This window comes from Xyrauchen texanus, chromosome 47 (genome assembly GCF_025860055.1).
Source record: "Xyrauchen texanus isolate HMW12.3.18 chromosome 47, RBS_HiC_50CHRs, whole genome shotgun sequence".
Lineage (NCBI taxonomy): Eukaryota > Metazoa > Chordata > Actinopteri > Cypriniformes > Catostomidae > Xyrauchen > Xyrauchen texanus.
The window spans coordinates 21,593,230-21,608,751 of NC_068322.1; the positions used below are offsets into that span (position 1 = coordinate 21,593,230).

Consider the following 15,522-nt stretch of genomic DNA (forward strand, 5'->3'; position numbering starts at 1 on the left):
CATATAAAGTCCTTCAAATCAAGATTAATGCATACACTACACACACACACATATGTTATTGTTTGTGTGAGTTTGCATTTGTCATTTTGACTACAGGCTTGTTTTTTCCACTAATTATCATATTTAATTGGTGATTGGTTGTATTCATCCATTCGCCATTATTTTGGTAGATGTATTCAAACATTTGCTATTGTTACAATAAAATCTGTGTCAGTATCTCCCACATAATCTTCTTGTTTGTATTGACTGTGCTGTCCATTGTTTTGTGTAATTAAACACATGGGGCTTTTCGGATGACCTATTTTTCAGTGTGTGTGTGTGTGTGTGTGTGTGTGTGTGATCAGGCATATCAGAGCAGGGGATTCTGTAAGGATATGTGGCTAGAAGCTGTCAACCCAATCCAGCCTTCTGAACTCTGTGTCGCTTGTATCACTCAGGTCAAAGGTCGACTTCTCTGGCTAAGACTGGAAGGTAGGGAAGAATAGAGCATGTTTTACATATCGCTTTGCTTATTTCTTAGAACACTTTTCAACCCATGACCTTGCGGTGAATGCCGGCTTTATTAACATCTTATTAAAAGCATGTTGACCTCTCTTGTTTTTCAACAGGTCTGACCAAGCTGTTAGCAGACTGTATAGTGGATGTGGAAAGTATGGATATCTTTCCTGTGGGCTGGTGTGAAGCTAACAGCTATCCATTAATGCCCTTACTGAAGACAGTCTGTGAGTGGCACTTACTGATGGATTCATTTCTACCAAACATTCAACCCTTGTTACAAATTTGAACAACCCATGATTTTGAAAAGTTGTGTCTCTAGTAGATATTCACTTTAGGCCTTTAATGGTATATGCAGTTGAAACTATTTGTTGGTAAAATATTAATTTTTCAGTGTTTCTCAACTAGTGGGTCATGACTCAAAAGTGGGTCTGTTCGGATTGATTCGCGGACAGCAGGGAAAGAATAACGGCATGGCTCTACCTCCATTGAAAGATTTTCAGTGGCCACCCAGGTCAAAATTTGGGCAGTCGCGGCAAATTCAGTGCAAAATGATAATCTGCCATTCAGCATTTTATACTCGTTAAATATGCTTTTTAAACATGATTTTTGCGTTGTGATTGAAGCCTGGTTGTCACATCAATGATCTGCTATTCTGCATTCTACTGTATCTCTGGAATGCACACGCATCAACCGGGCTACCCTCCATATCATGCCACAGACCACAACTGATGCCACCCATTTGAAGTCTATTGAAGTCTATGTCAAGTTTAAAGCAATATGGAGGAAGTCAAACCTCACAAAACAGCTAGACAGAGCAATATTATAAACAGCACTGGAGGATCTATGTGCAGGCTTTTTAACACGAGAACTACCGGAATTCTATAACTACTAGAATGGCCATAGCGGTCATTCTGACCGTTCATACTAGACTGTACCAAATATCATTTTTTTCATGTCATATTTACATTCAAAGCTTCTATTGAGGTTTTAGAATGAAGCTTCTAATGTTGGTCGTCATATTTTATGACATCATCACCCTAAAAAAATTTAACAATCCTCGAACAAAATCCTAAATTTTAATAAAATTGATTAAATGGAGTACGGAGCTCAAGCGAACGCATATAGGCCTACGTCATACAATCTTTTTTGTAATATATAATAGTGCTAGACTATACAATATATATATACTATAGTGCTATATATTTAGGAAGGTGCATGCCTCGCTTTGTGTCCGGCAATTTTTTTTACCGCAGTGAAAATTATTTTGAAAGTCTAAACGCCAACAAACATGGATTGAGGCTAGATATTTTTTCGTTAGATAAAAACATGTTGTGAATTTTGTAAATTATTACATATATCTTCTTTCAATACATTTTGACATTTGGACTTCACAACGCTCTGGAGTTATTGGAAATGTTTGGATCACACAAATCGGAAACAATCCTATGCAGCCACCACTGGAATCAAAATCCACAAATAAATGAATCTTTTATATTAATAATAAACACCAGGACACGAAATTTAAATTCGAATGAATGTGAAAATTTATTAGATCATTGACAACCACAGAACTTGCTATTGTAGCTAATTACAGATACAAATTGGATTATTTATATTCTATTATTTTCATTGTAAAATAAAAACAAATCAATACAATAGCTTATAAAAACATCACCAATATGTATTTCAATGCATAGTAAAAACCCTCGAGATTTATGAAACACATATAGGCCTAACCCAAAATGGCCAAAACGGTTAATAAAGAATATGAACATTCGCTAAACTGTGGGAAAACTAACTGATTTAGAAAGCAATATTTGTTTTACTGTGAGCAAAAATATCATGCTGTAAAACTATAATGAAAATATTATGCTGTAAAATCATAATGAATGAATTCTCCTAAAAGTGGGCTCACTTGAACAAGGCTTCTGGTTGTTTTGGGGGCAAACCCCGCACATTATTCACTGATGCTTGTGGATCAATTACTCAGTCAACACAGGTAATCTCTACCTTCCATGTGCAGCTCCCACACACTACCTTTTGACATTTGTCACAAGTGTCCTTGGTTTTGTTTTTCTTGCAGTTCCTCTGCACTTGGCACTGCTTTCTCCTCTCCGTCTGTAGCTGCTCCTGCCTGGGTCCTCGCACCATCAGCTGTGTGGCTTTTGCTCTCATATGGCCATAGCGAAGTTCATTTGCCAGTCGCATTATGAAGTTCCTCCGTGACATTCTCTCATTTGTGCATTTCTTGAACAGGATCGAAGCATTTATGGCAGCCAGGTCAAGGATATTATAAAACACAGCCACTGGCCATCTACGTGTGGGTGCTTTCACTGAGCATTTCCTCGCCATTTGATCTAGCACATCTACTCTGAACTTGGTTCTGTTGTAGTATGTAACTGTCTCTGGTTTAGCTTTTTGGCCACTTGTGATGGCAACAGCTGTGTGGACAGTGCCAAGAATGCAGACGTTTTTACTTCTTTTGCACTGACAGACTGTGACCGTTGCATTGTCACTTCTCAGCACCTCCGTGGTGAACAGCGCCCTTTGTTCCTTTACGCATGTGGGGAGCTCTCGTCTGCTCTTATTCACTGTGCCAACGAGGCTTGTTTTCTTGGACTTTAGTGCCTTGGCCAGTTCGAGGGAAGTAAAAACTTTGTCAGTGGTGATGTTCCTCCCCTTCTCCAGGTAAGGCTCAACCATTTTCAGCATCACACGGTCTCCGAGTCGCTGACCTGACCTCCGTGTCTCATATTGGCCCAGATATAGTGCACCGTTCACAATATATTTAGTATCAATGTCAGCAGCGAGCCAGAACTTTATACTTATCGGGTTTACTTGCTATATACTGGACAAAACTGCACCTTGCTTTTGTTGGGAAGAGCTGCTCATCAACAGTTATGTCGGCACCGGGCTTGTAGCCAGCGATGCTGTTTTGGACGGATTTCTCCCAAACCTCGGTCACTTCTAGGCGTGTGCGTCTGGTCTCCTTTTTATCAAAACGCAGGAATCGCATGATTTCCTGGAATCTGTTTCGGGAAATGGTCTCCTTGAAAAATGCATAGCCCTAGTCGTCCGACCAAAAGCTTGCCAAGTCCATGCTTTTTCCAGAGTCAGTGTCAGATGAACTGACAAGAGACCAAGACACATCACTATCTGAACCTGCTCCTCCATCAGATTCAGCATCGTCAAGGCTCTGAAGCAAGACTAAAGACTCTGTGGCAGTCAATCACTTTCTTGCTAACATTTCAAGTTTTAGCTTGGCAATAGCATATATTGCTAGGCAACCGTGACGCGCATTTTCAACGCTGGGAAAAGTATCAAACGCTGAAATGCGTGCGGTCAAAATTACTGTTATGGCCATTCAAGGTAGAAATACTCAGAACTCTGTTGTGTTTTGTAATTTTAATAAAATAACAATGTTAGAATAAAATATACACACATTTAAGAAAAGTCATGGTTATATGGGTTTTATTTCAACAAACGTATTACATTGCAAAATTTTTAAATTGTCAAAATGACCGCCGTGGTAGTGTTAATGAAAACTCAGAGAAATAAACATAAAAGAACTCAAAACATGTCAACAAAACAAACTGTTACATCCATGAAAGGTTAACAACTGACAAAGACAGAGAGAACATGAGGGCAATATATATTCAAGAACTAACAAGGTTAACAAGACACAGCTGGGATCAATTAAGTGGAACACTGATAACAGAGTCACAACAAAAAACAAAACCGATCTTCAAACTAAAAGTCTTTATCCTTCTAGCGACCTCTTGTGGCCACTAGGGAGAATGTTCCGAGTGTTACAGAGCCCCTCATCTAAGGAGCGGCTCCTGATGTTCCATAACATATTAAACAAAACAAACAAATAAATAGTTCATAGGAAGCAGAGATTCAGGGGGCAGAGCTCCAGGAGGCGGAGGCTCCGGAGATGGAGCCACAGGATATAAGGGTTCAGGTGGAGGAGCTGCAGGAGGCAGAAGCTCAGGGGGCTGACACTCAAGAATGCAGAGCTGCAGGAGTAGGAGACTCAAGGGGCAGAGCCATATGAGGTGGAGACTCAGGGGGTGGAGCCACAGGAGGTCGACATCGACAGCCTCGGGGATCCAGACAGGCTCGCGGACAGCCTCGGGGATCCGGACAGGCTCGCGGACAGCCTCGGGGATCCAGACAGGCTCACGAACCGCATCGGGGATCTGGACAGGCTCACGGAACCGGACAGGGTCATGGACAGCCTCGAGGAACCGGATAGGCTCGTGGAACCGGACAGGCTCGCGGACAGCCTTGAGGAACTGGATAGGCTCGTGGAACCGGACAGGCTCGCGGACAGCCTCGGGGAACCGGATAGGCTCGGGGATCTGGACAGGCTCACGGAACCGGACAGGGTCATGGACAGCCTCGAGGAACCGGATAGGCTCCTGGAACCGGACAGGCTCGCGGACAGCCTCGAGGAACCGGATAGGCTCGTGGAACCGGACAGGCTCGCGGACAGCCTCGGGGAACCGGATAGGCTCGTGGAACCGGACAGGCTTGCGGACAGCCTCGGGGAACCGGACAGGCTCGTCGACAGACTCAGAGGTCGGGAGTGCTGGCAGCGACTGGGAAATGGTCTGCGTGGCTAGGAGCACTGGCAGTGACTTGGAAACGGTCTCTGTGGCCAGGAGTGCATGCTGTGATTTGAGAGCAGGGGCCCTTCTCCTCCTCCTCGTCAGGACGGCCAGGAGCACTGATGTGGGAATAGCCTCTGTGGCTGAAGGAGCTGGCTGTGGGACGGACGAAGCTTCAGGCGCTGGCTCTGGGAATGACGAGGCTTCAGGCGCTGGCAGCGATAGATTACTGCCATACACCATAGTGTAAGGGAAGAATGTGAGCCTCAAATCATAGTCAATGAATTCGACCAAGGAATGTTCACGTCAGGATTTCACAGGCTCATTATGTCTGAACCGATAGCAGTCCTTGAGACAAATATCTCCCCAATTGAAATCCTGGGTGGGACTTTAGAACTGCTCTGTATATTGCTCGATGGTATCACCTCATCTTAACTCAAACTGCTAGATCTATAGTCTGGTCAGTTGTTCTGTAACGTTTGCAGGAAAGAGGCGAGAGGAGGATCTTTGTGCAGGCTTTTTTTATTAAAACTCAGACGAATAAAAATAAAAGAACTCAAAACATGACAGCAGAACATACCGTTAAATCCATGAAAGGTTAACAACTGACAAAGACAGAGAGAACACAAGGCAATATAACACAAGGACTAACAAGGTTAACAAGACACAGCTGGGATCAATCAAGGGGAACACAGAGAACAGATACACAACAAAAAACTATTTTCAAACTAAAAGTATTTAGCCTTCCAGCGACCTCTAGTGCCCCTTAGGTAGAATGTCCCAAGTGTTACAGTAACCCTGAAAATTAAAACTTGAAGACATGAAGCTTGTGCTTACATGAAAAATTATCCAAAGATAATGCTAAACTGAAAATGGTTGCAATCTTGAAATACAAGCTATTTAGTGATTTAATGATTAAATTGAAGATTTAATGTCGTATTTTTTGTATAATGTAATTGTGTATTTAATGAATTATTTAAATATTTATTTGATTGAGAAATTTGGCCCTCCATGTTTATGCTGTGTTTCAGGTCCACCTCAGAGAAAGATCGCTGTTGTACAGCCTGAGAAACAGTGAGTACACTGAACACTTCTGCTGTTAAGGCTTTTCCCAATAACCCTATGCAGTGCTGCTAGAAGAGTCTGGGACTTCTACCTATACATGACATCTATGTGATATCATGTGATACAGTAGCATCATGCTTTCAAATGGGCCTTGCTAATCTTATCTAAGAATATTGCCATAGAATATTGAAAGTTGTTGATTTTTGTAATAATCAAGATTCAGCTTTCTATTATTCTTGGTATCTTTATTTTAGTCTTCTGAAGTACTTTTGATGCTCTCTTTTTTATAGTCACTGTGACACTATAATATCATGCACAGGATTTCCATTGGATTTTCAACAAGCATCAGCAGTTTTTTTTCTACTTAGGAAACAATGATTGTCATAATAATTGTACATTATACCATACCATATAACATCAGTGTCATTGTAGAATTAATATCAGTGCAAGTGAGAACAATCAGTCTTTTGATTTGTGGATATAAATACTTATTTTTTTGAAGTGTTGAATAGATGTATGAACCGATTGATTGATTGATTGATTGATTGATTGATTGATTGATTGATTGATTGGTTGGTTGATTGATTGATTGATCCATTGATTGGTTGGTTTTTAGGTTGGTCCCCTCCCAGCCAGCTGATGCTCCTCTTAACCTGTGCTCCTCCATCGCCATGGAAACAGGTTTTGCATATTTAATACATATTCAAACAGTTATTTTAATGGATGTCATGCAACAATTGTTTTCACCAATTGAATTCTGTCTGTGTGATATGGCAGGTTTGGTGAATGGAAAATACTGCTGTTCTCAACTCTATGTGAATCATCGCTGTTTCTCTGGTCCGTATCTCAACAAGGGTCGAATCGCTGAATTACCACTTGCCGTGGGTCCTGGCAAATGCGCTTTAGTCCTTAAAGAGGTACCGACATCTTATATACAGTACTTGTGTTTATGTGTGTATACTGTACTGTATATGCAGCTATATACAGTATGTATTTCTGGATGTGTTTGAATGTAGGTGTCTGTTTGTGTTTGTTTTTCATGCATATGTAGGCAAGACTGTTAGTCACAAAGTGGCTTGTATTGATAGAGATGTGGTTTTCTTGCAGATTCTTACAATGTTAATAAACTCAGCATATAAACCTGGCCGTGTGCTCAGAGAGCTACAGATGGTGGAGGACCCACAATGGAACTGCCAGGAGGAAATCCTGAAAGCCAAGTATGAACACACACATAAACATGCTACTTCTATATATCAAGAGAGTGAAACATGTGTAAATTCTATATAAAGCGTAACCAGAAACTTTTATCATGGCCTCATTATTTGCATCATTTATCATTTTAAAGGTCTTATATGTTTAGATTTGACTGTTTAAGCCTTGCCCCAGAGCCAAACTGGATTAAAGTCCATTATAAAAATACAAATAATTGCATGTTTAAAACTATGATAATCTAAACAAAGAGTGAAATAAACATTTCAATATTTGTGTGAAAATCATTTCTATACATTTTTGGTGTCATTTCCACCACACTAATCATTTTACCCCAAAAATTATTTTTTAAAGTTAGTGTACTTGTTAACCAAGTCAATAAAAAGTCAGTGAATTGCATGCTTGAGATGAAATATGCGAGAAGTTATGTTTGAAAAAAACAAACAAAAAAACATTCAGGGTGAAAATCGCTGGTGAACAGAATATTTTGTTGGGCGTCATTTCCAATCAAGCTGTAATTTTGCCAAATAGTGCAACATGTGGGATAATATCATTTAACTGTGTGTATTTATATAAAATATTAGCTATGAAATTAGTCTTAGTAAGACAAATGAGTGGGCCATTTTATTTCAAAAACATAAAAAAATGTAGGTCACACTTTACATTAGGTGTCTTTAACTACTATGTTCTTAAGCATTTGATACAATGTACTTATTATGTACATATGTGTTGTTGCAATATACTTACATTTAAAGTGACTGCATCGAATTCCATTTGCAGTTACACTCATAACCTTACCCCTAACCCAGTGGTTCTCAATTTTGTTTGGTCACGCCCCCCTTTGAAACAAGAAAAATTAACCCCCCCCAAGATAAACTGCATTGTCTTTCGACTTTAAAATTGAAATTGAAGTATCAATTAATCTTCTCCCATTTGAAACCGGTGCACGTGAGACATATTTGTTTACATAAGCGCAGCTGTGAGCACACCTAACCCTGACTAAACACTTTGGGATATGGAATGCTCCATGCAGGAAGTACTCCGGTGCCAGGCGAAAGTTTAAACAAGGCGGGAGAAAAGGTAGAAGTGAAAACAAATAAATCACACACATTGGTTCTTGGGTGTATTGTCACTCATTTGTTGAATGTGTGAAAGTGATCAGAGAATGTCAGTCTTCTGCGCCTCCCCTATGGGGCATAACCCACACTTTGAGAACCAACCCTTACCCTAAAACCTAACTCTAATCCTAACCATAACTTTATCCCCACTCCTAAACCAACCCATAACTCAACCTCAGTAGCAGCAAATGTGAATCTTGTGTGAATTTTGCAGAACAACATGTAGTTACACAGTACATACATTGTATTGTGTGTATTTTAATGTAAGTACATAGTAGTTAAATACACCTAATATAAGGCGTGACTACATTTTATTTCCATCACCGTCATTTCCACACACAAAATCAAAACTGACCTTATTTAATTTGGACCTAAATTAATTCCTAAACAGACCTAAAACAATTTGTTGCTGTGTGCTTTCTAGATATAAAGGGAAGAGCTATCGGTCCTCCATGAGGATTGTTCGAGTAGCAGAAGAAGTGTCAGAGTTTTGTCGTCGAGTCTGTGAGAGACTGCAGTGCTGTCCGAATCTTTTCGGCCCAATACTCGTTTCCGACAAGTGTCCTGAAAACTGCTCGAGCCAGACCAAGACCAAATACAGTGAGTCTGAATTACTCGTCTCAGGTGATGAAAATGATGTTTGTTCTAACTTGGAATTAAAATGAAATGGTTCACAAAAGCAAAGCTTTATTCTCTCCACAAACGCACAAACAGACACCCATAGCTTTTGCTTACTGTCAATAAACCCTTTTTTGTGTACATTCATGCCTATTGCAGCATATTATAAGAAGAGGAAAGTTGGCCGGCCAAGTTTAGGGGAGAACACCCATGACGGTGACGTGTCCAAACCAGAACGCCGCAGAAAGAAACGCAAAGCCATCTTTGTCCAGAAGAAACGACGCTCTTCTGTTTTAGGATATCAAACCACAGAATCACTTCAGGTCTGCCAAATCACACAAAACCACACACTCAGAAGCATTCATAAACTCTAAGGCCAGAGCATTCTTTGTGCAAGTACTTAAATGCCGAAGGGAATGCTTTGCTAATGCATTGAAAGTGCGTTCTTGTGTAACTGTGGCGGTATCCACCTCAGTACTCAAGGGGGCGATAATGCTACCTTCAAACTCTGTGCCATTAAACCACATGTGTTATTCAGATAGCAAGCTTTAAACAGTTTATTGCAGTTTAACTGAAAGATGGGGCTGCAACTAAGAATTATTTTGATAATCAACTAAATAAACTAATATTAGCATGATTAATCGACTATTTAGGCGATTATTGCAACTGTTAATCGGTTGTGCCTTGAGTTTAGAGGGCGCATTAAATATTCACCTACTAACAGTAAAGAAATGAGGAAGAAAGCATCTTAAAAATACCTTTAAATTACCTTTACTGAATTATAGGTTAAAAAATACTTGTGGGGAATTTGTTAACAAAAACAAAAAATACAGTGCAAAGAAATCATGTATTAGTCTTTTTTTTCTTCTCGTTTTCCAGTAAAATATCTAAAACATCTTTAAAACAAGATAAATTTGCCTGTGAACCAACACTGCATAGGATATTTACACTTGTTTTCAGAAGATTTCGTGTATTTTGCCGTACTTCTCCAGCAGCAGACATTATTCACTGGTTTTTCACTCGTTGGAATCAAATGACTAATCAACAACAAAATGTTTTTGAAAATTCTGAAAATATTCAACCTTGTTGATACATACAACATATCAATAATGTCCACTAATCGTTGCAGCCCTACTGAAAGAGAAAACAGACTATAGAAGCCAGTTTACGTTAATGCGTGCAATAGCTCCCCTAGTGGCGATTTTGAAAATGCGCTTGCGTTGGTCAATGATGTCTCCGACTTATTTCGTAATGCAAGAACGCATAAATCAAGCTTGTGTAACTAGAAGTATTTGTCTAACATGCACAGTAGAGTATTTTTCGGGCCTAAGATCTATTCTAATTTGGCATGACTGTTCCAGCGTCAGCAGATCGAAGGCTGTCATTTGAACATTTTTATGTAGTGCGATTAATGCAAAAAGAGATAACCCACTATAAAAATAAATGCAATTAATCATGCCCCCCGACCGTATGTCAATTCTGTACTAAGGCATTTCTGTGGTTTTGCGAGTCGCAGTCAGCAGGGGGCAGTCAGTCATTAACAAGGAAGGTATTAATAATGCTTTAGTTCATCACACCTGCAATATCATTTCAGCGTCAAACAATTTGTCTAGACCAACAAATGTGGTGCAATGCGACAGCCAATCAGAACGAATTTGCCATTTAGTATACGCATGTAGAGCAAGGTTTTAGTCCAATGAGTTTTTGTTGGTGGATGCCGCTGACCAAAAGAAACCAATCGACTGACAAAATGTATCCTTGTTGTCCTCTCGTTTTCTCTCATTGCAAGATAAGCTAATTTTTTAGCACTTCATGCCTAGTTAGGACACATTGTAACACTTGTCCTGTGTCTTTATAGGACAGCGATTTTTACTATGATGATGAGGAAGATTATTTTGGGGAGTCGGGCAGTGAGGAAAGTTCCAGCTCACCCCATGAGCAGGCCCCTGTACACTCATTCAAGGAGGCCCCGAGGAGAGGAAGACCTCCACGACGTGCTGCTCTTCAGCGCAGGGCGACACATCCAGGGCCAGAGGCCACAGACAGGTTGTCTCCCCGGAGAACCACACGTTCAGTATCCTACAACCAGAACCAGACTGCCAAACACACACACACGAAGGTGAAACGCCCAAACATACATGCACAGATATGGCCATTCACAGAAAATCCCTTCATATAACACATAACTTAATTTTTTGTATGTAGGCTGGTAGTCAAATCATATGAGCTTTAACTGTTTGTAGAGCATTTTGCTGTAAAAATTGCAGTTTCATTGTTTTTGTGTGCATGTGCAGGCAGAGAATGTTGAAGAGGAGAATGACCGGCTGGTTTTAGAGAGAAATCCTTTGGAATGGAGTGTGTCTGATGTAGTTGACTTCATCACATCCACAGATTGTGCCTCTCTCGCCAAGATATTCCAAGAGCAGGTATACAGACCACTCATGTGCAATGTGACTTTTACAATTTTTGTATGGCTTTTAGGGCAGCCCTCATATTAGTTTATAAAGATTTAATTGCCCCACTGAGCAATTCTTAAGAATTCATTTATTTATATATATATTTGTATTTGACCTCTGTATTATTACATTTATCATTATTCTTTTCTTTTTGAATCATCTTTGTGTACAAACCAATGCAAATGTTTACAAGTCAAAGTCAAAACATTTGTCTTATGATTGTCTTTTTCATTCATTTCTTATATATTTATTAACGTGCATGACAAAAATGTGTCAAACTGTACAGTCGAAACCTAAACTAATTGTTACTATATTAAAAATATTTTAAAGAAAAAATGTATAATTTAAACATGTACCTGAAAAAGGGCAAATCCCAGCAATAAGAACAGCATATAATGAGCATATAGTGAAAATTTAGCTACTTAGTTATGCTTTTAGAGACTACATTTTCTGTGTTTTAGTGATTGTTTGAGATGTTTTGCTGCGAATAGCATATCATTACGGCAGTGGCTTATTCACAATCAGAGATTGTTTTAATTAAAATAGTTTATTTAGCATCATTATGTGTATTTTTAATTTTGTCTTCATTATCTAAATCAAAAAACACTTAGTCAGCTAACAGTAATTGAATTGAAGAGATAAACACTGGTACAAACTTCTGATAAACATCTTAGATATAGTGAATCTGTATACATTTAAATCTTGAATGTCTTAAAAACGTCTAAAAATGACATTCAGTAAAAACACCTCAGATATATGTTGTGGCATCATGTGTGTTTGATCAGGGTATGCTTGACTGAACTCAAGGTTTCTTACCCCAAGCAATCATAAGCTAGCAAAACTGGTAAAACAAAATCAAACATGTATGCTAACATGCATGTCCTTTTCTCCTTTCCCAGGACATTGATGGGCAAGCTTTGTTGCTGTTGACCCTTCCTACAGTTCAGGAATGTATGGACCTGAAGCTCGGCCCGGCCATCAAACTTTGTCATCAGATCGAGCGAGTCAAAGTGGCCTTCTACTCCCAGTATGCTAACTAAGCTAACTGTGCTAACACGGCTAGCTTACTCAGAGGCCTTTGTTTGGAGGACATGTAAAGTATCATTCCATTGCCACATAACCTCAGGTTGGCTATATACTGCATTTTGGAGGATTTGCAAACCAACTCTGCTGTTCGATTATTTTCACGTTGTTTGCCTTTAAATACGGCATTTCGCCTGGAACATGTCATATTTTCTGCTTGGTGGTCAAGACTGTCAAAGAAGACTTAAATCAAACAGTCTAGAGGAAACTGGGAGTTCGAATTTGTAACGTTTTCAAGAGAGTAAGAATGAATGTACAGTATGAACATAAACAATGTTGAACTCCATATGAAGCAAAACATGTAAAGGCAAACAAATTGAAAGTCATTTAAACTGTGAAAAATGTCTTTCAAGACCAAATTATATTTATAAGGGAAAAATATATATGAAGTATTGACTTCAGAAGTTAGCTAATATATTTGTAATATTTATTTTGCTCAGAAACTGTTTTTGTTTTTTTATGTTCAAGAGTTATGAATTCAACTCAGGCATTATGAATTCACTGGCTTGAATTATGGAATTTGAATTATTATCAGGACTGAATTTGATGTTGGCATGTTCTGTCAGCGGCTGTATGTTGTGTATGTGGGCATGCATCTGTATGCACACATACAACTCATTGTATTAGATAATATTTTTAAACTTACATCAGATAAGTTCTTGCCTGCTGTTTGCTTTTTAATCAACACTTAATGTGGTTCTCTGAAATACAAGGGCAAGTGGATTTTCAATTTTCTGCCTTTTGTGATGGCCTATCTATATTTTATGTAAATGTAACTTTGTTCTATGCCAAATGGATATGTTTTATATATATATGTATATATTAGGGCTGTCGATTTAACGCGTTAATTCAGTACGATTAATTTAACTAAAATTAACACGTTAAAATTTACGCAATTAATCGCAATGCCCACACTGATATGGAAGATTCAATGAGAAATGCAAGCTCGTAGTACCACATGTTTACTCCAGAGGGCTGTAAGTGAAACTTCAGCTGTTTGAGCAACACACAGTTTATTACAGTGAAGAAAACAACATTCAGCAGAACAACACAAACATGCGTTACATTCTTGCATTCAAAACATTTGATGGAGCGCAAATTCGAAGAGATCAAGATGTGTTCTAAGTATTAAACTATATTTAACTTGACACAGTGACCTAAAATGTATGTTTATGACGCAATGCACCAGAGACGCTACACAAGCACGTCTGACGCAGGTGTAGATTGACGGTCCTTAAACAAGCCCTCATAATAAATCTCCAACTGATTGACAAATTCACTTGTGAAATGGATTACTGTGAACTGTGTGCCAATGATTGACTTATTATCAATAATATGGTAATAAACAATACATTGTATTCTAAAGCCACTTTTTGTATTGTCTTATCAATGATTAACTCTTCTGCCACAAGAATGTAATGCATTTTAATTATCTGAATATATATATATATATTACACACACACACACACAATTATTTTTTTTTAACATAACTATGTATAATTATATATATATATATATATATATATATATATATATATATATATATATAGAAATAAATATGTATAATCATTATATATTGAATTATTGTTTTATGAGGGGCTTTCTCAGCAAATATTTGTATATGCGATTAATCGTAATTAATTCAGTTAAAAATTGTAATCGATTGACAGCCCTAATATATACATATTATTGTTTTAATGACTTTCATAGTGGTAGTTTTTTTACTTTACCTTTGCTTCATGACACTTTTCTTGATCTTCACATGTAGATTGTATTAAAATTGTATTAATGGCTAGTGAAATATTGTCTTCACTGATGTCACAAATGTCACTTTAGTCGAAAGCTAAATGAAATTTCCCCCTTTTTGGGGGTATTTTCTCCCCTTTTTTCCCCAATTTGGAATGCCCAGTTCCCAATGCACTCCAAGTCCTGGTGGTGGCTTAGTGACTCGCTTCAAACTGGATTATCTCAGTTGCCTCCGCATCTGAGACAGTCAGTCTGTGCATCTTATCACGTGGCTTGATGAGCGTGTTACCGTGGAGACATAGCGTGTGTGGAGGCATCACGCTATTCTCTGTGGCATCCACGCACAACTCACCACTTACCCCACCAAGAGCGTGAACCACATTATAGCGACCATGAGGAGGTTAACCCAACGTGACTCTACCCTCCCTAGCAACCGGGCCAATTGGTTGCTTAGGAGATCTGGCTGGAGTCACACAGCACACCCTGGATTTGAACTCGTGACTCCAGGGGTGGCAGTCTGCGTCTTTACTTGCTGAGCTACCCAGGCCCCAAAAATGTCCAATTTTTTAAATATTCCAATATTTTAACCCTACACTATTGCTCATACAAATGGTCAGGTTCTGGAAAAAGCCCATAACATTTAGTATTAAACTTTGGTGTCTTATAACGTGTCTTGAAACTTTTGTGTACACATTAAGATCTTTGAATAAAGTCAAGTTTACCACCCTCAAAACAATTTGAAACACATAAAATACCTTTTACATAGGTCTAGACTACATGTGATTGGCTGCACAATTTGGAACGCGCAATAACGCACATTATTTTACTTACTCTGAAATACTGCTGGAGCAGCTGCCCCCGCGACCCGACTTCGGATAAGCGGTTGAAGATGGTTGGATGAAATACTGTAATTAAGACTTATTGTAGGGTCACAAACACATTCCATGTCTTAAAACCTTCAGGGAGTCTTATTTTGCTTGCATGTTGTTTCAGTTGGTTCTATATTTAAGTGCAAACTTATTGATGAATTATGATTTCTGCTTGAAAACGTGTGCACGTAGGTTGTACACACAGATAAGTATTTATGCGTGGTTAAGGTTGAAACACATGAATGC

At 38.8% G+C, this 15,522-nt stretch overlaps 1 protein-coding gene across 2 annotated transcripts in view; it reads left to right on the forward strand.

Annotated features, from left to right (window-relative positions):
* The window catches only part of LOC127639262 (scm-like with four MBT domains protein 2), a 60,056-nt gene extending 45,931 nt beyond the window's left edge, over positions 1-14,125 (forward strand). For both annotated transcript variants that reach the window (XM_052121179.1, XM_052121180.1), the window contains 11 exons: positions 345-471; positions 609-722; positions 6,143-6,185; positions 6,793-6,857; positions 6,954-7,093; positions 7,284-7,393; positions 8,928-9,103; positions 9,281-9,444; positions 10,980-11,240; positions 11,416-11,547; positions 12,477-14,125. In XM_052121179.1, coding sequence (XP_051977139.1) covers positions 345-471; positions 609-722; positions 6,143-6,185; positions 6,793-6,857; positions 6,954-7,093; positions 7,284-7,393; positions 8,928-9,103; positions 9,281-9,444; positions 10,980-11,240; positions 11,416-11,547; positions 12,477-12,617 — 1,473 coding nt within the window. In that variant the 3' untranslated portion in view covers positions 12,618-14,125. The remainder of the gene's footprint in view (positions 1-344; positions 472-608; positions 723-6,142; positions 6,186-6,792; positions 6,858-6,953; positions 7,094-7,283; positions 7,394-8,927; positions 9,104-9,280; positions 9,445-10,979; positions 11,241-11,415; positions 11,548-12,476) is intronic.
* Positions 14,126-15,522: the final 1,397 nt, after the last annotated feature.